Raw genomic sequence first — 22,670 nt, 5'->3', positions numbered from 1 at the left:
GTGGAAACCCCATCCCATGATGAATCAATTATCTTTGTTCCCACAGCCTGCTTTCTTAGTTCCTGGCTCAAGTAAAACTCGAATGTCCTCTGAGACTATTCCTTTCTCTGGTGCAGAGCAGAGAATAGGAGCAGGATTCTCTCTCCAGCACAGCTGGAGAACCACTCCTCCTGCCCTCTGAGTTAAACAGGTCTCTTCTCAAGTCTCTGAACATTCTGTTAGGCTCTCCAAACTTCTGATCAGCATCATCTACCAGCCTCTGGGATATAGCCTGCATCTTTTCTGAGGACTCTGGCACCTGCACAAATTCTTCCACTCTATCCCAAAATCTGCCATCTTGCTGGGTGATTCCAAGGTCTATGTGGACCACCTCTCCAATATTGTAATATTTTATCCTGGTTCCAACCTTCACCTCTCTGCTGCTTCACCATGCCTTCCTCTTACTTGCAAATAACCCTCAACTGTTCAACCTCTAAAGTTCTTAAACATTACACCCCCCTCAGCATCTAAACCCAAAACTAAAATATTGGAAATAAGATAAATGAGATCAGAGTTGGAATATTCAAAGTCACCTAAAAGAAATTGTTAGAAGTTTATGAGACCTGAAATTACACAAAATGTATTAACACATTTAAAGAAAAATATCAAGGGAAATCCAGGCAACCCTCCTCATTAATTACCTATCAGATTTTCCAGTCTCCAGCCTAACCTGCTCCAATACACCTTCACACAGCTGCCAGAAATATCTTTTTAGTAAATAAACCTGAAAACCATTCTTTTCTTTTTTTCCCCTAAGATATTGCCCAAGCTGAACTTGAACTCTTGGGCTCAAGCAATCCTCCTGCCTCAGCCTCCCAAGCAGCAGGGACTATCGGTGCACCCTACAGTGCCCAGCTACTTTCCCCTCTTAATGACTCTTTTTTGAACTTAGCTCTGAAGTCCCTAGAATTAAAACCAGACTTTATATGCATTGGACCTGGACTTTATATGCATTCCTCAAACCAATCTTTTCCTCTGTCCCTGTTGTACCCTAGGTCTGGCCATGCCAAACCACTAGTCTTTTCTGATGTGTCCTGTATACAACTCTCTTTTGTGTGGAAGCCTTTGCTCCACCCTAAAGCTTATCTCACTAATGTGAGATCATTTTCTAAAGCTGAGCTCAAGTGCCATCTCTAAGCAAACTTTCCTGAATATCTGGGTAGTTCTGACCTTCATCTTTTACATCTGCAATGAGCCCTTGTAAGGAGCATCCGCCATGCTGACACATTCTAGGACTCACTAAATTGCTGGCCATAAGGAACAGCAGCCATCAACTGCTTAGTCATGTCTGCTTGCAATTGATAAGGAGCTGTGAGGGGCACTAGCCATAGGTATGCTTAGCAATGACTGGTTACAATTGATAGGGAGCATAGCTCCACGGACATGCAAAAAGAACACGCCCAGCTGCAATTACATCACCTCCCTGGTCATAACCAATGGACATTGATTTTCACTGGGTATAACCAATCACCAACGTACACCACCAACTTGGAACTATATTTAAATTGCTGGTCCTGCCACATTGAAGAGTTTTGCTCCAAGGAGATCAGTGATATTGGCCACCTTTCTTTCTGTCCCTGGACTACTCCTCCATTCCCATATGTCCAGCCATCAGCTAGAGAGAACCACCAGACAAGGACAACATCTGCTGTTTGGCTAAGAGAAGCCACGTGGCATTGGAGGTATTTTGGGACTCGTGGTTGCCCTATGATTGTGTGATTCGCTTATAATGTTTAATTAGTGTGCACTGAACACTGGTTGGGGTGCTCCAGCACACCCAACACTTTTTGCATTGTTTATATTTAATGATTGGTGTGATCCAATATACACTTGCATTTAAAGACAATCTGCCTCTGAGTAATTATTAATAGCACCACTTGCAACAGCCCTGCACTTTCTTCTATTTGGCATCTTTGACACTTAATTGTACTTATGTTCAGGACCTTAAGGTACAAGAGGGCAGACACCTATTTTATATATAGTAGTTTCTCCATTGCTAAGGACTTAGGCAAACACTCAATGGAAATTTGAGTAAATTATCTAAAAATAATCAGATTTTTAGCTTTATTTCCAATTTCATGTCCTTTTCTGCTATGTCCCCTTCACCAGTACATTTTTGTCATGCATTGCTTCTCAACTTTTCTTTCTGGTTTGTACTTTTCCTTTTAATATTTTCTTTATAAATTCTTTGTTAATTTAATAGGCAGCTCCAATAACTTCTCTTGGCTTATCTCTCTCCTATTTCTTTCTTATTCAGAACTGAGAGGTCTGTTTCATTCATACACCATTTTCCCTCAACTATTTGTACCCTAATTATAACCTTTTGAATACTAAATAGGGACACAATTTCCACACACACCCATATACATGAGCAACACCTACCAAGCATATGTTTGTATCCTGTTATGTACCTACAACTTTTCTTTATTTTATTTGGAGTGTTTTGGAGATTCAGAACATGTTCTGTCCTGGAATGGGAAGGAAGCAGGGACTGTGTGCTAATGAATCATTAACATTAGGGCTCTCAAGAAAGGGATTCGACTCAGAAGTGAGATTTAAGGAAACCTGTTATTCAATATGTATTTCTAGACTATCTGGATAGTCATTTTGTAGACAATATAGAACCGGTTCTTGAACCCAGACTGCCTGGTCCAACACTAATTAGTTCTGCTATTTATTAGCTGTATGATTTCCTGCAAGTTACTTTACCTCTAAGTGCCTCAGTTTCATTATCAGTAAAATTGGAGATAAGGATAGAATTTATCCCTGGGTGTCAAGGACTAAGGAGTTAAAATACTTTGAAGGATACATGAATATAGTGACATGCAGAACTTTTATCCAGTCATTTTGTGAAGATTTCCTTACAAAATACAGAATCAAAACTTTTATTATGCAATCGTATTTTTGCTCAGTGTAATACAAGTTACAAATTTTCGCTTTCCACATCCTGTCCACAAACAATAACTGCACTAATAACCAAATCTGAGAGTCGTCTTCAGTCCCTTTTCTCTCTCTAAATCTGCCATTTTCTGTCTCCCAATCCATCCCAGTTTAGAATTACGCTGAGAATTTACGAACGAACAGAGACAGCTTCGTTTGTTTATTTATACTCCACACAGTCTGTCTAGTTTAATTACTCGGTGACTATCTAGAGCAACCAGGAAGGAAGTTAGGGGAAGGCGGTGCCTGGACAGGGCAAACCCTGGACTAGAGGAAGCCATACGCAGCCCCGCCCGAACAGGCCGCAGCTAGGAAGACCCGCTGCCACTGGGAGCCCATCCAGGAGGCCCCAGGTCCAGCAGGCAGCGGCCGGAAGTGCGTCCTCCAGGGGGCGGGGCAAGGTGAATTAAGGAGGAGCCAGGGGAGGACGACCAATCGGAAGCGAATGCTCCTGCGGTCAAGACGGAAGAGAAGAAGTCTAGTTCCGGACGCGGCGGCAGCCGCCGCCATCTGTCACCCTAACTCCGGCACCAGCCGCAAGTCGCCGCCGCCCCGCTTGTCTCCTTAGCAGAGCCTGCTTCCTGTCCTGCCACTCTCTCCTTAGTAGAGCCTGTTTCCCGTCCTGCCATCTCTCTCCTCCGCAAAACCTGCTTCCCGCCCTGCCACCTCTCTGCTCTGTTCTTGCTGCTTTCTTCCCCCAATGGATCTGGTCGAAGTAGCATCACCTGAGCCCGGGAGGGCAGCGGCCTGGGGACCCAGCAAGGTGAGTGGTGGTCGTGCTGGCGTAACCTGCCTTGGTCACCCGGCCTAGTTCTCTCGGAACGCTGGGAGAAGTCACTCAGGCAGTTAGAGGGGCGGGACCCCGACGACTTCCAGACGGGGGAACCGCAGTCGGGCTCCCGGGGTGTGGTAGTGGGAAGAGACAGCGGAGAGCGGCTAGGGCTCCCGCTGGTGGCCCTGGGTGGTCTGGGCTCTGTCTTTAGTTCCCTACCTTGCCTTTGAGTCTCTGTAGCATATATTTGCATATAATTCCCTTTACAGACACTGACACTTGAGGGGAAACGAACACGATCTTGTTTTTCACAGGCCAAGTGAGTCAGCCCAATTCATAGAAAGCTAGACAGAAGGTTGCTTTAGGAAGCTTTTTCTTAATTTGATAAATGTGGTTATCCCAGTTCTGTGATTTCTTGTTTTGGAAGTGGTATGGAATGCGGACAGACCCTCCCTCCTCCGACGCTGATACGGAAGTGTATACTACATACTGTAAAACGGTTGTGAATTTTCAGTGTTAACGTTTAAGTTTTTTTTCTGTAGAATAGCAAACTTATACCTTTATTTCACATCTGTTTTCTGATTTTCAGGCTGCTCCTTTTGATGTTACATTCATTAGATGGGTGAAAAGATTTGTGCCGCATTATTGAGGATTGCTTGAGAGCAAAAGCAATTACATTGGGATTTGTGTTCCTCAAATTAAGGTTGTGAAGAAATCCAGCAGTTTTAACTATATAATTGTCCTTTGCATGCTAACACAGAACATTTGTTTCATTCAAAAGATTACCTGTTAATCTTATTGGACCTTTAGACTTGGTCTTAACTTATGTTAGGAGGCAAATAATTATGTTAAGGAGGTAAATAATTAGCTCTTAAGAAAAGTTGATTTTATAAAAGTTTTTTTTTTCTTTCTTGGTGATACTGGGAATCCAACCTGGTTGTGCATTACCACTGAGCTACATCCCCAGCCCTATTTATTTTGAGAGGTCTTGCTAAGTTGGGCAGGCTGACCTTAAATTTGTCACCCTCCAGCATATGCCTCTTTTTTGAGTTGTGGAGTTACAAGCCAAGCCACCATGCTTGGTTTTAAAAATTCTTATACAACTTTAGGAGAAATCTAAGACATTACATTGGTAAATGTGATTAGTGGACATAAAAATCAATAGACAGACTAACAAATATATATACTCTATGTTAAATTCCTGCAGTTAAACATCCACAAAGCCTGGTGAAAATGTCAAATGAGACAAACTGTTCATAATAGGTCCTAATCTCAGAACCAATTTTACCAAACTGATTAAGAAAATATTTTATGTCATATTGTCATTTAAATGTACATAATCAAAACTGCAAAATTCCATTTTCATCATTTAACAAGAAATACGCTCCTAGGGTTTATTGATGTTCTATTGGAAAGACAGGGCTTTAATAAACAAAACTATTTAAAAAGGCTAAAAGTATCACTTAACCCTTTTCTTCTCTAAACTTGTAGAAAACTAGAGTGAATGGAGGAAGCAGGTAGACATTTGAGGAAGGCCTTGAAAAATGGAAGGAAGATTTAAGGCTAATAATTCTCAAGACTTTTTGGTTAGGACCTTTTAATACTTTTGAAGCCAGGTGTGGTAGTACACCCCTGTAATCCCAGGTGGGACTTAGGCAAAAGGATTGCAAATTTAAAACCAGTCTGGGCCCTAGCTCTAGCTGCATTAAAATAACAAGGGCTAGAGATGTAGCAGCATGGTAGAGCATTTATCTAACATGTTCAAAGCCCTGGATTCCATCCCCAGTACCATTTTTAAAAAAATCATTGAAGACCAAAAAAAACCTACTATTGTTTATATTAGTTATATCTATTGACATTTATCATGGCTGAAATTAAAACTGAGAAATAAACTGTTAAGTTATTTAAAAGTCACCTTAACATAAATAACATTTTTTTAAAGGGAGAGAGAGAGAGAGAGAGAGAGAGAGAATTTTTTTTAATATTTATTTTTTAGTTTTCAGTGGACACAACATCTTTATTTTTATGTGGTGCTGAGGATCAAACCCAGCGCCCTGTGCATGCCAGGCGAGCGCGCTACCACTTGAGCCACAACCCCAGCTCATAAATAACATTTTTATATTTAAAAAGCCTTCAAGGGGAGGGGGCAGGAACGATGATGGAATGAGGTGAACATCATTACTCTAGGTACATGTATGACTGCAGGTGTGGTATGACTCTACATCTTGTACAACTAGAGAAATGAAAAGTTGTGCACAATTTGTGTGCAATGAATCGAAATGCATTCTGCTATCATGTATAACTAATTAGAACAAATCTTTAAAAAGCCTTCAAAAGAAAATTAGTGAAGAGAATATTATTTTATATTTTTTAAACACTCTTTAACATTTCACTCAGTAGAAGATAGCTGGATTCTCATCCCTTTTTTTTTTCTCTTTTCTTTCAATCTGTTGTAATATGTTTGAAGTATATGAAAAAAAATCCATCTTTGCAGAATAGGAGTACAATAGAAATACTGAGAATGAATTGAGTTAAATCTCTAAATATGCACATTTATGTCCTAAACTTGCTGCCTTAGAAAATTCTAGAAAATGCTAGAATACACATGCACACATTCCATTAGCCATCAGTGATGATGCCATCACATATGATATATGATATGGACTTGTGAAAACTCTACAGGTAAAAGAATAAGCTTCAAAGAGAATGTCTTAATACTATTTTGGAATTTTTGACTCTGCAGATTCTTTGAATGGGCCCTGGGGGCTCCTTCACCAGAGTCCTATGGTGCTGCTTATAAAATGCCAGGCTGCTGTTATGGACAAAGAATTTTAGGAGACATTCTGAGAAGGAAAGATTGGTAAACTAGAGGTGAAAGTGAAGAAATATGTAGCTCTGTTGGAAAGAGGGCTGTGAAAAATGTGTTAGTGGTATTTTTTCAGAACTGTCCAGGTCATGAAAATGAGAAGAGTCTTAACACTCACTACCAAGAGTAGCCTAAGGAGACATGGCAACTAAATGTAATGTGCTGTCCCGGGTGGGATTCTGAAGTAGAAAAAGGTCATCAGGGAAAGACCAAGGAAATCTGAGTAAAGTTTGGACTTTAGTTAATGTATAAATATTGGTTCATTAATTATGACAAATGCATGACACTAACATAAGATAGTAAGGGAAACTGGATATGGAGTGTTTGGGTACTCTACTATCTTTGCTAGTTTTCTACGAATTGAAAACTAGTATAAAATGTCCATTTAAAAAATGGATAGTGGTGGTGTGTAGAACAGATCTCTTGTTCCCAAAACCTTTGTCTTGAGATGTAAAATTACTTTAATATTCTGCCTAGAGTTTAATCTTCGGGCTGTTTGGTTAGAAAAGGGATCTTCTTCCAGGTTGTGTGTTTTTTGTTTACTTCAAGTAAGAGGACTGAATTTTTGCATTGTGCCTCCTTTGTGTTTGCCATTTTTTACTTTCCCTGATTCTTTCTCCATAGTTGTCTTTAGTAAAAAACCTTTTTAGAAAGTGGGACAGGCAGCAGGGGATACATCCTTAGGACCTGGAAGGAAAGGGGGATGATTTCTATCTAATCTATAGCCAGCCAGGGGTGGGAGAATGTGATGGTGGAGTAGAACACTGAGGAACAGGGGTCAGTGGCAGTTTCCCAGAGGAGAGGAAGACAGGATTGGTCTTACGGTTCTTTAGCAATGGGGAAAAAACTCATGCAGCTGATTATGGGCTTTGAAAGCCCTTAGAAACTGTGTGGGATTTTTCATCAAATCTTGGTGTTATGGGGATCTATTGTTGATGAACAGAATAGTAGGAAATGACTTTGGATAGCAAGGATAGAGCAAGATTGTGAGTTTTCCCTCATTGCCTTGGGTTTATTACTATTACAATTTTAACATTTAATAGTGATTTACTGAAGAGTCACACCTGCAGAGAATTCTCGAATATATTATCATCCGGTGCCTGTTGGTAAGAGAAGATTCCAGTAAATTTTTCAAAGTCCCCTTAATGAGATGAGCACAGGCCCAAGGAATTACTCCCTGCTCCAAAGCTGTCCCTCACAGAGTGTGGAAAATTTTTGTGGAGGGCTTTTGATGACTGGTTGAAGAGTTTGATTTGATTTCAAAGTGTGGAGTTGGCAGCCTTTCTGAAATCTTTACTTATTTACCTCACCCCAGGAAGTTGCTTCAGAGTGAGGTGGCCCAGCCAAGTTGGTCAGCAGAGGTACTGGAAGTGTAACTCTAGAGTGTGAGGCTCTGAGGAGCAAAGTCAGTAGGAGGGGGACCATTAGGGTGTCCAGGTGCTGTATGTTATCTCTACGTGTTTCTCTTTCTGATCCAGACTCTTAGGAGTAGGGAATCTTTGCCTCAAAGTGACCAAATTGCTGCCCATCATTTTTGCCGCCTCTGAGAAAGTCTCAACTAATGTTTTAATATCTTTAAAGAATTAGTTCACATATGTCAAAAGACTGGAAGCCTTAGAAGTGGGTGGGCAAGGGTGGAGGAAAGGACTTCAGAATAGTAGGAATGTCAAAAAGTACCAGACCTTTGCAGCTTATGGACAGCTTGGCAGTTCCATTAACTGAGTACTGTTTCCTCGCAGCACATTATTCAGTAAGTACTTGAATGCTTCTTTATGTCCAAAACTCTATGCTGAGCTCTGGAGATGAGAAGACTCCACCCTGCAAGGAGCCTGTGCTTCATCATGGCTGATATATGAACCCTAATTAGCAGTGGGTCATGAAATAGAAGTGTTTGCATAGTGTGTGTAGGTACACAAAAGCAAGAGTCCAACTTTGTCTGATGATGGAGATAGTCTTAAAAGAGGAGGTAACATTTAATTGATGTAAACAGAGGAGAAAAACTATTGAGAGAAAAGAATGAGTGAAGGTTTGGAGGGGTGAAATATGCCATATTTTGGGGCTGGGGTTGTGGCTCAGTGGTAGAGCGCTCGCCTAGCATGTGTGAGGCACTGGGTTCGATCCTCAACACCACATAAAAATAAATAAAGATGCTGTGTCCATCTACGACAAAAAAAAAAAAAAAAAAAAGAAATATGCCATATTTGGTATATAATTAGTTAGGATCTATGAGTGTTGGGTATGGAAAAGTAAGTGAGGGCAAGTTGTGAAGGGCATTCCTTTCTGAGGAATGTGGATTTTATACTAGAGACAATAAGTGAGTTTGCTTCTCACATTCCAGGGAAGGCAATTAGGGAAGCTGTAGTAAAAGACAAAGAAGTGTAGCCTCTTGAGTCCTACAACCTTGGCTCAGGTCTCATCAGCACTTCCACCCACAGTCTTATCTGGAGTTAGAAAGCCTGTCTTTATTTTCGTTTCCAAACCTTTAAAATGGGAATGATATTGCAACTACTCGGTTATGGCATGATTTAAATAATCTGTGTATGTTATATGTATTTAGCTAAGCTGCTTAAATACGGGGAATATTGAAATGCTCTCCAATATGCTACTATTATTTATTGTCAAATGTGAATGAGAATTCTGAGTTAGACAATAAAGTTATCTGCCTTGGGAACCTGGACTTTGAATCAAAACTAATTGGTTTTGGTTCAAGTATTTCCAGGTTAAAGAGCAGAAAGAAACCAGCAGAATCATGTAACCAAAAGATTAGCTATGATCTGTAAATTACAGAGAGCTTCAAGTTGCCAGACCACAAAAGACTTATCAGGAGTGTACTCAATGACAGATAAACTCTGAGTCATACCAGAACTTGAGGAAGCCTCCCTGTTCTTCCTAGGTTTGGCCTTATACATAAGTCTGGATCATTTCTGCGATGGCTAATGTAGGTATGCGCTAGGGACCAGGTGTACCTCCTGAATCTCCATGTAAGACTAAATGAAACTTGATTCTGATTCACTCAGGCATAAATATAGTTATCATTGTTTATCACCCCTAAGTACTCCACCCAAAGAGCTGAGCTAAGTCAGTTCCTGAACCAAAGTGCTATGAGGCCTGTACAAGGGTCAGTTGTCCAGTTGTCTCTCAGAGCCATGCCAGAAGGCTCTTAGACTAGATAGAGAGCCTGTGCTGACTAATCTTGTTTAATTAAATTTGGGGCTAATACAGATATCCTTGTATGATAAATACCATATTAGACACTTAGTAAAGAAATGAGTTTGAACTTTATCCCGAAGGCAGTGGAAAACAATAAAAAGAGATCTAAATGAGGAATCAATCAAATCTGAATTTTTTACTTTTGTTGGTGTGAAGAATGTAAGTAAGCAAGATAGCAAAAAGATTAGTTAGGAGTTAGTTAGTGAAATAAATTTAGAATTTGTGTTTCAACAAGGCAGAGACAGCTGGATATGGTGGTATATACCTGTGGTATACACTGTAATCCTGGCAACTTGGGAAGCTGAGGCAGGAAGATCACAAATTCAAAGCCAGCCTCAGCAAAAGCCAGGTGCTAAGCAACTCAGTGAGACCCTGTCTCTAAATAAAATACAAGAAAGGTCTAGGGATGTGGCTCAGTGATTAAGTGCCCCTGACTTCAAACTCCAGGACCAAAAAAAAAAAAAAAGGTTGAGACACAGATGTCATTGAGGAAAGCCAACTGGCCAGTTGCTCAAGAAGAGTCTCAGAATATTATTTTGATTATAATTATATTATTTCAAGAGTCTGTCTCTCAAATTCTGAGGTTCAAAAAATATTTTTGTGGTTCTTGTTGGTTTTATTTTAGAAAGTCTTGAGATGGGGCAGACACACTTTATACTAAGATTTAATACTTAAATTAGAATTAAGTATAATTTCTAAGTGGGTTTTAAGTTGTGCTAGTTGGTATTGTCTATTTCTATGAGAGAATCTGCTTGGAAAACCAAATCATAAGCCAAAGGTTGCTCAGTAAGCAAGGAATTGGAAACAGGGGAGGAACTTGAACTCTGGTTGTTGAGATGATACCATAATAGCCTGGTGCCTCCCTCAGCTATGAGAATAGGCCAGAAAGTACTTCAGGCTGTTTTAGAGAGAGAGAGAGAGTGTGTGTGTGTGTGTGTGTGTGTGTGTGTGTGTGTGTGTGTGTGTGTATATATATATATATATATATCCTTATTTAAATTGAGCTAGGTGATATTTTTACTTCTAAGATACTTTCTTCAAATAACTAGTCTTGCATTTTGTGTTCATTTAATCAGTTTAATTTTCAAAAGGGACCCTTTTTTTTTAATTTTTTATTGTTGGCTGTTCAAAACATTACATAGTTCTTGATATATCATATTTCACAATTTGATTCAAGTGGGTTATGAGCTCCCATTTTTACCCCATATACCGATTGCAGAATCACATCAGTTACACATCCATTGATTTACATATTGCCATACTAGTGTCTGTTGTATTCTGCTGCCTTTCCTATCCTCTACTATCCCCCCTCCCCTCCCCTCCCCTCCCCTCTTCTCTTCTCTCTCTGCCCCCTCTACTGACATTCGTTTGTCCCCCTTATATTATTTTTCCCCTTCCCCTCACTTCCTCTTGTATGTACTTTTGTATAACTCTGAGGGTCTCCTTCCATTTCCATGCATTTTCCCTTCTCTCTCCCTTTCCCTCCCACCTCTCATCCCTGTTTAATGTTAATCTTCTTCTCATGCTCTTCGACCCTACTCTGTTCTTAGTTACTCTCCTTATATCAAAGAAGACATTTGGCATTTGTTTTTTAGGGATTGGCTAGCTTCACTTAGCATAATCTGCTCTAATGCCATCCATTTCCCTGTAAATTCTATGATTTTGTCATTTTTTAATGCAGAGTAATACTCCATTGTGTATAAATGCCACATTTTTTTTATCCATTCATCCATTGAAGGGCATCTAGGTTGGTTCCACAGTCTAGCTATTGTGAATTGTGCTGCTATGAACATCGATGTAGCAGTGTCCCTGTAGCATGCTCTTTTTAGGTCTTTAGGGAATAGACCGAGAAGGGGAATAGCTGGGTCAAATGGTGGCTCCATTCCCAGCTTTCCAAGAAATCTCCATACTGCTTTCCAAATTGGCTGCACCAATTTGCAGTCCCACCAGCAATGTACAAGTGTACCCTTTTCCCCACATCCTCGCCAGCACTTGTTGTTGTTTGACTTCATAATGGCTGCCAATCTAACTGGAGTGAGATGGTATCTTAGGGTGGTTTTGATTTGCATTTCTCTGACTGCTAGAGATGGTGAGCATTTTTCCATGTACTTGTTGATTGATTGTATGTCCTCCTCTGAGAAGTGTCTGTTCAGGTCCTTGGCCCATTTGTTGATTGGGTTGTTTGTTCTCTTATTGTCTAATTTTTTGAGTTCTTTGTATACTCTGGATATTAGGGCTCTATCTGAAGTGTGAGGAGTAAAGATGTGTTCCCAGGATGTAGGCTCTCTATTTACCTCTCTTATTGTATGTTTTGCTGAGAAAAAACTTTTTAGTTTGAGTAAGTCCCATTTGTTGATTCTAGTTATTAACTTTTGTGCTATGGGTGTCCTATTGAGGAATTTGGAGCCCGACCCCACAGTATGTAGATCGTAGCCAACTTTTTCTTCTATCAGACGACGTGTCTCTAATTTGATATCAAGCTCCTTGATCCATTTTGAATTCACTTTTGTGCATGGCGAGAGAAAGGGATTCAGTTTCATTTTGTTGCATATGGATTTCCAGTTTTCCCAGCACCATTTGTTGAAGATGCTATCCTTCCTCCATTGCATGCTTTTAGCCCCTTTATCGAATATAAGGTAGTTGTAGTTTTGTGGATTGGTTTCTGTGTCCTCTATTCTGTACCATTGGTCCACCCGCCTGTTTTGGTACCAGTACCATGCTGTTTTTGTTACTATTGCTCTGTAGTATAGTTTGAAGTCTGGTATCGCTATACCGCCTGATTCACACTTCCTGCTTAGCATTGTTTTTGCTATTCTGGGTCTTTTGTTTTTCCATATGAATTTCATGATTGCTTTCTCTATTTCTACAAGAAATGCCGTTGGGATTTTGATTGGCATTGCATTAAACCTATAGAGAACTTTTGGTAATATCGCCATTTTGATGATGTTAGTTCTGCCTATCCATGAACAGGGTATATTTTTCCATCTTCTAAGATCTTCTTCTATTTCTCTCTTTAGGGTTCTGTAGTTTTCATTGTATAAGTCTTTCACCTCTTTTGTTAGGTTGATTCCCAAGTATTTTATTTTTTTTGAAGATATTGTGAATGGAGTGGTTGTCCTCATTTCCATTTCAGAGGCTTTGTCGCTGATATACAGGAATGCCTTTGATTTATGCGTGTTGATTTTATATCCTGCCACTTTGCTGAATTCATTTATTAGCTCTAATAGTTTCTTTGTAGACCCTTTTGGGTCTGCTAGGTATAGAATCATGTCATCTGCAAATAGTGATAATTTAAGTTCTTCTTTTCCTATTTTGATGCCTTTAATTTCTTTCGTCTGTCTAATTGCTCTGGCCAGTGTTTCTAGAACTATGTTGAACAGAAGTGGTGAGAGAGGGCATCCCTGTCTTGTTCCAGATTTTAGAGGGAATGCCTTCAATTTTTTTCCATTCAGAATGATGCTAGCCTGAGGCTTAGCATAGATTGCTTTTACAATATTGAGGTATGTTCCTGTTATCCCTAGTTTTTCTAGAGTTTTGAACATAAAGGGATGCTGTACTTTGTCGAATGCTTTTTCCGCATCTATCGAGATGATCATATGGTTCTTATTTTTAAGTCTATTGATGTGGTGAATAACATTTATTGATTTCCGTATATTGAACCAGCCTTGCATCCCAGGGATGAATCCTACTTGATCATGGTGCACAATTTTTTTGATATGTTTTTGTATCCGAGTGGCCAGAATTTTATTGAGGATTTTTGCATCTAGGTTCATTAGAGATATTGGTCTGTAGTTTTCTTTCTTTGAAGTGTCTTTGTCTGGTTTAGGTATCAGGGTGATGTTGGCCTCGTAGAATGAATTTGGAAGTTCTCCCTCTTTTTCTATTTCCCGAAGTAGCTTGAAAAGTATTGGTATTAGTTCCTCTTTAAAGGTTTTGTAAAACTCTGCTGTATATCCATCCGGTCCTGGGCTTTTCTTAGTTGGTAGTCTTTTGATGGTTTCTTCTATTTCCTCAATTGATATTGGTCTGTTTAGGTTGTCTATATCCTCCTGACTCAATCTGGGCAGATCATATGACTTAAGAAATTTATCTATGCCTTCACTATCTTCTAATTTATTGGAGTATAAGGACTCAAAATAATTTTTGATTATCTTCTGTATTTCTGAAGTGTCTGTTGTGATATTGCCTCTTTCATCCCGTATGTTAGTAATTTGAGTTCTCTCTCTTCTTCTCTTCCCTAGCATGGCTAAGGGTCTGTCGATTTTGTTTATTTTTTCAAAGAACCAACTTTTAGTTTTGTCAATTTTTTCAATTGTTTCTTTTGTTTCGATTTCATTAATTTCAGCTCTGATTTTAATTATTTCTTGCCTTCTACTTCTTTTGCTGTTGTTTTGCTCTTCTTTTTCTAGGATTTTGAGATGAAGTATGAGATCATTTATTTGTTGGTTTTTTCTTTTTTTAAGGAATGAATTCCAAGCAATGAATTTTCCTCTTAGAACTGCTTTCAATGTGTCCCATAGATTCCGATATGTTGTGTCTGTGTTTTCATTAATCTCTAAGAATTTTTTAATTTCTTCCTTGATGTCTTCTATAACCCATTGATCATTCAGTAACCTATTGTTCATTCTCCAAGTGATGTATTCTTTTTCCTTCCTTCTTTTATCGTTGATTTTCAGTTCCATTCCATTATGATCAGATAGGATGCATGGTATTATCTCTACTCCTTTATATTGTCTAAGAGTTGCCCTGTGACATAATATATGATCTATTTTTGAGAAGGATCCATGTGCTGCTGAGAAAAAAGTGTAACTGCTTGATGTTGGGTGGTATATTCTATATATGTCAATTAAGTCTAGGTTATTAATTGTGTTATTGAGTTCTATAGTTTCCTTATTCAACTTTTGTTTGGAAGATCTGTCCAGTGGTGATAGAGGTGTGTTGAAGTCTCCCATGATTATTGTATGGTGGTCTATTAGACTCTTGAACTTGAGAAGAGTTTGTTTGATGAACATAGCTGCACCATTGTTTGGGGCATATATATTTATGATTGTTATGTCTTGTTGGTGTATGGTTCCCTTGAGCAGTATGTAGTGTCCCTCTTTATCCCTTTTGATTAACTTTGGCTTGAAACCTATTTTATTTGATATGAGTATGGATACTCCTGCTGGTTTCCGAAGTCCATATGAGTGATATGATTTTTCCCAACCTTTCACCTTCAGCCTATGTATGTCTTTTCCTATCAAATGCGTCTCCTGTAGGCAGCATATTGTTGGGTCTTGTTTTGTGATCCATTCTACTAGCCTGTGTCTCTTGATTGGTGAGTTTAAGCCATTAACATTTAGGGTTATTATTGAGATATGGGTTGTTCTTCCAGCCATATTTGTTTATTTATGTTACTAAACATGGTTTGTTTTCCTCTTTGATTATTTTCCCCCCTTTAGTGTCCTACCTCCCACTGTTGGTTTTCATTGTTATTTTCCATTTCCTCTTCCTGTAATGTTTTGCCAAGGATGTTCTGAAGAGATGGTTTTCTAGCTGCAAATTCTTTTAACTTTTGTTTATCGTGGAAGGTTTTAATTTCATCTTCCATCCTGAAGCTTAATTTCGCTGGAAACACAATTCTTGGTTGGAACCCATTTTCTTTCAGTGTTTGAAATATGTTATTCCAGGATCTTCTAGCTTTCAGAGTCTGTGTTGAAAGATCAGCTGTTATCCTGATTGGCTTACCCCTAAATGTGATCTGCTTCCTTTCTCTTGTAGCTTTTAAAATTCTCTCCTTATTCTGTATGTTGGGCATCTTCATTATAATGTGTCTAGGTGTGGGTCTCTTATGATTTTGCACATTCGGCGTCCTGTAGGCTTCTAGGATTTGGGGTTCTGTCTCATTCTTCAAGTCTGGGAAGTTTTCTCGTATTATTTCATTGAATAGATTGCTCATTCCTTTGGTTTGAAACTCTGTCCCTTCCTGTATCCCAGTGACTCTTAAATTTGGTCTCTTGATGTTATCCCATATTTCTTGGATGTTCTGCTCATGGTTTCTTAACAGTCTTGCTGAGCTGTCTATGTTCTTTTCAAGTTGAAATACTTTATCTTCATTGTCTGATGTTCTGTCTTCTAAGTGTTCTACTCTGCTGGTAGTATTCTCAATTGAGTTTTTAAGTTGGCTTATTGCTTCCTGCATTTCTAGGATTTCTGTTTGTTTGTTTTTTATAACCTCTATTTCCCTGTATAGTTGATCTTTTGCTTCTTGGATTTGTTTATGTAATTCATTGTTGAAGTGATCTTTCATTGTCTGATTTTGCTGTCTGATGTCTTCCTTGAGACTCCAGATCATCTGAAGCATGTATATCCTGAATTCTTTATCTGACATTCCATCTGCTGCAGCTATTACCTCTTCTAACGTTGAGTTGACCTGCAATGCTTGTGGTCCTTTCTTTCCTTGTCTCTTCATACTGTTCGCGTTCCTTTCTACTTGGTGAAACTGTTGTGCTATTGAATTTTCCCCCTATATATTTATATTGGTCTTGTATGGTTGCAAAGTCTCCCTCGCAGGCGCGGGCGGCGGCTCTGCCCCTCCTCCAATTGGGCAATGTGCCTACCACGCCGGCAGGCCGCTGGGCCTGCTCTGCCGGTCGGTAGCAGGTCCGCCGACCTTGCAGGCACGGGCGGCAGGGACCCTTATTTTATTTCTAAGTTAATTATGAGGTTTGTTTTTGTTTTTGTTTTTAATAGTGTCCATGGGCTACCCCTCAAAACACAATATCCTGTTCTTTGGCTGATGTAATGAGTGAACAGTTGGCTAAAGAATTACAGTTAGAAGAAGAAGCTGCTGCTTTTCCTGAGGTTTCGTAAGTAAAATTCACAAAATATCTATTTTATTTGGTAGCTTACTATAACAAAGTTTAGGGATTTGATTAATGATTGTCATGACAAGCAATTAAATACATTTTAAAAAGCAGTGCAGTAGAAAGAGCACAATATTGGGAATGTACTGATATTTAAATTTTGGTCCTGATTATGTGACAGGTTTTCTGTACAGGTTCAACAACCCAAAAAGCTTTGGGTGCTGAAAAGACACCCAGAAAGTTTCAGATTTTGGAGTATATCAAATATGAATTTTCATATTAGGGATGTTCAACTGATAAATCCTATGCAAATATTCCAAAAAAGGAAAAAATTCCAAAATCTGAAAACCTCTGTTCTCAAACATTAGGTATAAAAGATACTCGGCTTATATGATCTTGGATAAACCACTCTTTCTCTTGAGTTTTGTTATTTCTTATTAACGTAACAGCTGAACTAGGTGAGGTGTAGTTCTGAAGTGTTTGTAGTTTTATCTTTTTATAAATTTTTATCCTTTAACTAGAACACAGAAAAAATGCATTCTGGGTTTCAGTTTGAATTTTCTAATAGACCCAATAGCATTCTCTTCTGGCTCTTTTAATCCTGGCTGGTGTTGTCATAGGTATAGGCCATTGGTCTTGAGGCTGCCTGGGCAGGAGACGGTGAAGAGAAGGTTTTGTAGAGTTCTGCCCATTGTTAAATACAATTCTAACCCTAAAAAGGCATATCTTACTGTCATAATCAACAGGCCCTGTTTGCACCAGCATATTATATTAGTTTATATCACTTTATTTTGAATAGTGTTGCTGAAGGACCATTTATTTCTGGAGAAAACACTGATACTTCCAGCGACCTAATGCTGGCTCAGATGCTACAGATGGAATTTGACAGAGAATATGATGCACAGCTTAGGCGTGAAGAAAAAAAATTCAATGGCGATAGCAAAGGTATTATTACCTTATTGTGACAACTCCATTGAGTGATAGAAAATGCTTATACTGTTCTCCTAAATAAATCTTCAACTATTTTTTCCTTTTAAGTTTCCATTTCCTTTGAAAATTATCGAAAAGTGCATCCTTTTGAAGACAGCGATAGTTCCGAAGATGAGGTTGACTGGCAGGACACTCGCGATGATCCCTACATACCAGGTATCAAAGCTGTTAGTTTTGGGGGGATAGAATAGAATAGTATAGAAAACTTAATTTTTCCAATGAATTATTTTGGAATCTCATTTAATGATTTACTCCATTAGATTCAAATGTTTTCAGGCAGTGTTGAATGTAGTAATTTAGTTTCTTCTATTTTCATATATTTGGCTTATCTTAATTGCCTTTAGCAAAACCAGTTCCTACTCCCAAAAAGGGTTTTATTGGAAAAGGAAAAGATATCACCACCAAACATGATGAAGTGGTATGTGGCAGAAAGAATACAGCAAGAATGGAAAATGTAAGTTACAGAGAATACCCATCTCTGAATCAAGAGTTTTGTTTGAATGTTTTGAAAACAGGATTCTATGCAGAATATCTTAAATTTCTAAAAATCCGTCTTTCTGAAGACATTAGCTGTTTATATGGCAATGTAGCAATATCGTGCAAACTCAACCACTTGAGAATATACAGTATCTCAGAATAAAACCCTATATTATTTAAAAAATTAAAATGACTTAACATTGATCCTGAAATTAAGAAATTGTTCTTATATAACATTCATTTTTCATATTATTTTTTATCAATAGCATCCCTACCCAATAAATACAAAACAGTGATAACTGAGCTAGGAATGAGAGGGAGAAATACTATTTTTAAAAGATAACATTTTGGGCTGGGGATGTGGCTCAAGCGGTAGTGCGCTCGCGTGGCATGCGTGCGGCCCGGGTTCGATCCTCAGCACCACATACAAAGATGTTGGGTCCGCCGATAATTAAAAAATAAATATTAAAAAAAAAAAAAAAAGATAACATTTTAATTTCCATAAATATTATGATTAATAGAAAATAGACCTTAGAACACAAATGCTTGTTAAGTAAATATTTTATTAAGTATATAATTTCTAAAAGTATTTCATATCTGGTTTAAGAACACTGCCATCCATTAACACTTTCTGTGTTAATGACAGTGCTCTGTATCTGTGCTTTCCAGTATGGTAGCCACCATGAAGCAACTAAGGAACTGAATTTTAAGTTCAGTTTAATTAGCTCAAATTTAAATATCCAGATGTAGCAAGTGGCTATCTAATTGTGCTATGCAACTCTACAATGCAATTGTCATAAATGGGATGGGCATAACTTGCTATGCTAACTCAGTTCTCATAAATAATTATGATATTGATTTCTTTGGTAAGCCTTCACAATGCAGTACTGTGTACTTTGGCTGATATTAAAACGAGGTTCAAAGCATACACTGAAAGACCTTAATTTTAGGTATAATTGGACGTTATCTGTGTATAGAATAAGTACCTTCCTTTGGACTGTAATTTTTTAGTAGCATTTCTCCTGTTTGTATTAGTGACTTATTTTTCAGTGTAGTACCTATGGGTTTTTTGTTTTTTGGTTTTTTTTAGTTGTAATTGGACACAATTTCTTCCTTCCTCCTTTCCATCCTTTCTGCCTTTCTTCCTTTCTTTCTGCTGAGAATCGAACCCAGTGCCTCACATGTGTGAGGCAAGCACTCTACCACTGAGCTACAGCCCCAGCCCTGCGTTTTGTTTTTATAGCATGATTATCTATTGAGTAGGAACTCTGTTCCAAGTAAAGACTTCACTATTTTTGTTTTGTTTTTCTGTTCCCAACTAAAAATATTTAGATGCTAATTCTTCTATTTTTGTTAGTTTGCACCTGGATTTCAGGTAGGAGATGGAATTGGAATGGATTTAAAACTGTCAAACCATGTTTTCAATGCTTTAAAACAACATGCCTACTCAGAAGAACGTCGAAGTGCCCGCCTCCATGAGAAGAAGGAACATTCTACTGCAGTAAGGATCTTAGATTTTTTTTTCCTTTAATATATTCATATTAGAAAACTTGATGTGTGGGAGGGAAAACAAAATAAAATTTTATGTTTGATATTTTTCCACAGGATTGGTTTTTCGAATCAAAGATGTAAATATAGTCTAAATGACTTTGCCATTTGACTTTTCAGATTTAACATAATGGTTACTAATTACTTATTCAAAACGTACATTTTAGTGGTCATAATTAATTTGGACTGTTATAATTTACATTGCATCTGAATGTTCCAGGATTTTTAAAAAAATTATTTCTCTATTGATATATTTGTGACCTATAAGTCTCTAATGAATTCTTGATAATGCCTACCATCTTGATAATAAACTAATTTTGTTAAATATTTAGAAAAATAGTAGGAATGTTAGAGCTTTTTAAACTGGTGATAAAATAAGATTTTGATTTAGTATCTCAGTTTTTTTTAAATCTCCACTTTACTTTTTTAGATTAAGGACAGATTATGAAAATCACAGCCAAATCTCTTGAGAAAGACCCTGGAGGCAGGAGGACCACATAGGGTGGGCCAGGCAAGGTCCTATGTGTTTAGTCCTGGCTCAGGGCTAGAAGGAAGGAAGCATTGTCTCATGGTTTCCAAAAGTGTCTCTGTGTTGCATAGGTTCTACACAGAAGAGCAATTGGGGCCAAGGATACCTGGTTGGGGGCCTAGCTTGGTGGAAAGTGTGTCTAAAGCTGGAAGGGGAAGTCAAAAGCCAGGGGTTTTGGAAGGAGAGGAACTCTGCCTCTACCTTATGGAGAGAGATGGTGTCTGTATATTACATGCCTGTTAGGTACCCCTTGCTGTCTTGTCTATTGCTTCTCACTCCAGGGGTGTCTACTGTATATTTGGATCTAACCCTAACCATAATCCTGGGAGTAGGGGAAGGAAAACATACTTATTGCTGTAATGGGGAAGGGGTGGCAGGTGGTAGAATAGTGCTGGTGCTTCCCATGTTTCAATTTGCTCTTTCAAAGAGCATCTTTGTCTCTCTTGGGGGACAAAGAGAGAGGGCACCAGTGGACAGCGAGTCCTAAGTGTCAGTTTGGCACCAGACATTACCAGAGCCAGGGCCATGTAGAACCCATGATTGTCTCTCTACCTGTCCATTTCAGTGCCCTACCTGGGAGGAGGGAGCAGAAGGGGCAGGCACAAATAATATGGTGTAGACTCCATGTCTAGGCTTCCCTTAGAGAGGCCAAAGTGTGCTCCTTTCCAGCTTTGTCGGGAAGGAAGAACTAAGATGCCAGAACTGAGATGCTGTGAGGAGGAAGATGATGCCCACTGTCAGGGCAAGTGTTCCTGCTTGGGGCTGGTTCTGCTGATGCTCTTGAGCTTGAGCACCTGGGAGTTACCTCCCTCAGAGTCTTTACATTGGGGCCCATAGCAAACCGGAGGAGAGTGGAGACCAGCTTCTTCCCAGAGTGTGGGGGTGTTTCTTTTTTCTTTTTTTTTTTTAAGTAGATGGACACAATACTTTTGTTTATTTTTATGAGGTGCTGAGATGGAACTCTTAATCTTTAGATAGTTCTAGTGCAGATTGTGGGTGGGTGTGGCTAGAGGGGAGATGGGGCCTAAGTTGATTTTGCTCACTTCTGCCCTTTGTCCTCCATTTAGAAACTCCTCTCAAAACTCCTTCCAAACTGACCATGTTGGGCAATCTCTTTTCAGAAGCTCTCTTTCCCTTGGGACATTAGCAATTGCAGCTCTGCTGTCAGCCCTTTGAGTCCAGTCTTCAAGAAACCCTGCCCCTGAGGATGTCCCTTACAGAAACAGTGACTGTGCAGCACAAACTTGGGACTTTCACTAAACCCATATTCGCCTCATGGTACTATCTGAACTCAGACCTTGAGATCTCCAGGCCCCATGCCTCATTTTAGCTATGACTCCCCTTAGCATCTGACTTGGAATGGTTCTTTTAGCTATTACTCTCAGAGATACTAGAGTTATATGAAATGTATCTTCATGGCACTCTTTTAAGATATACATCTAAGTAAATTAAATAATAAAGTTTTAAAAAGTAAATATGTATTTTGAATGTTAGGTCTTAGAAATGGCTCAGAAAATGATTTTTTATTTGTTCTATTCAGATGTACGTGACAGCAGAGTGTATTTTGACATACGTTCATGGAGTATAACTTAGGATCCCGTTCTTGGGGTCGTGCATGATGTGGAGTTTCACTAGTTGTGTGTTCATATATGAACATGAGAAAGTTATGTTTTATTCATTCTACTGTCTTTCCTATTCCCATTTCCCTCCCTTCCCTTTATTCCCCTTTATCTGATCCAGTGAACTTCTATTCCGCGCTCCCCCCATGTATGTTAGCATTCACATGTCAAAGAGAACATTCAGCCTTTGGGTTTGGGAACTGGCTTATTTCACTTAGCATGATAGACTCCAGTTCCATCCATTTACCCACAAATACCATAATTTCACTCTTTCTGGGTGAGTAATGTTCCATTGTGTATACATACCACATTTTGTTTATCCATTCATTTGTTGAAGGGCAACTAGGTTGGTTCCATAACTTGGTTATTGTGAATTGGGCTGCTATAAACATTGATGTGGTTGCATCACTATAGTACGCTGATTTTAAGTCCTTTGAGTATAAATCGAGGAGTGGGATAATTGGGTCAAATGGTGGTTCCACTCCAAATTTTTTGAGGAATCTCTATACTGCTTTTCACAGTAGTTGCACCAATTCATAGTCCCACCAGCAATGTATGAGTGAACCTTTTTCCCCAAATCCTCACCAACATTTATTGTTACTTGTATTCTAGATAATTGCCATCAGAAAATATTTTATAATAAGTCATTTTACTTACAGTATTTTATCTTTTGCAGGAAAAAGCAGTTGATCCTAAGACACGTTTACTTATGTATAAAATGGTCAACTCTGGAATGTTGGAGACAATCACTGGCTGTATTAGTACAGGAAAGGAATCTGTTGTCTTTCATGCATATGGAGGGAGGTAAATGAACAAAATATGAAATCCTTTCTCC

At 38.8% G+C, this 22,670-nt stretch overlaps 1 protein-coding gene across 2 annotated transcripts in view; it reads left to right on the top strand.

Moving 5' to 3' along the window:
- The first annotated feature begins 1,597 nt into the window (after positions 1-1,597).
- Positions 1,598-22,670, top strand: part of Riok3 (RIO kinase 3) — a 34,462-nt gene continuing 13,389 nt past the window's right edge. Inside the window, exons 1-7 of one of the 2 annotated variants that reach the window (XM_046433734.2) lie at positions 1,598-1,721; positions 16,560-16,675; positions 17,472-17,617; positions 17,711-17,818; positions 18,007-18,116; positions 19,497-19,640; positions 22,512-22,639. In XM_046433734.2, the coding sequence (XP_046289690.1) occupies positions 16,611-16,675; positions 17,472-17,617; positions 17,711-17,818; positions 18,007-18,116; positions 19,497-19,640; positions 22,512-22,639 (701 nt within the window). In that variant the 5' untranslated portion in view covers positions 1,598-1,721; positions 16,560-16,610. Of the gene's footprint in view, positions 1,722-3,449; positions 3,743-16,559; positions 16,676-17,471; positions 17,618-17,710; positions 17,819-18,006; positions 18,117-19,496; positions 19,641-22,511; positions 22,640-22,670 lie in introns of those variants that run through there. The other variant, XM_046433725.2, reaches the window with a different exon arrangement.

This window comes from Marmota monax, unplaced genomic scaffold, assembly GCF_021218885.2.
Source record: "Marmota monax isolate L192 unplaced genomic scaffold, Marmota_monax_Labrador192_F-V1.1 WCK01_AAM20220418_F8-fsc00126, whole genome shotgun sequence".
Classification (NCBI taxonomy): domain Eukaryota; kingdom Metazoa; phylum Chordata; class Mammalia; order Rodentia; family Sciuridae; genus Marmota; species Marmota monax.
This window is presented reverse-complemented; position numbering and strand designations above follow the sequence as displayed.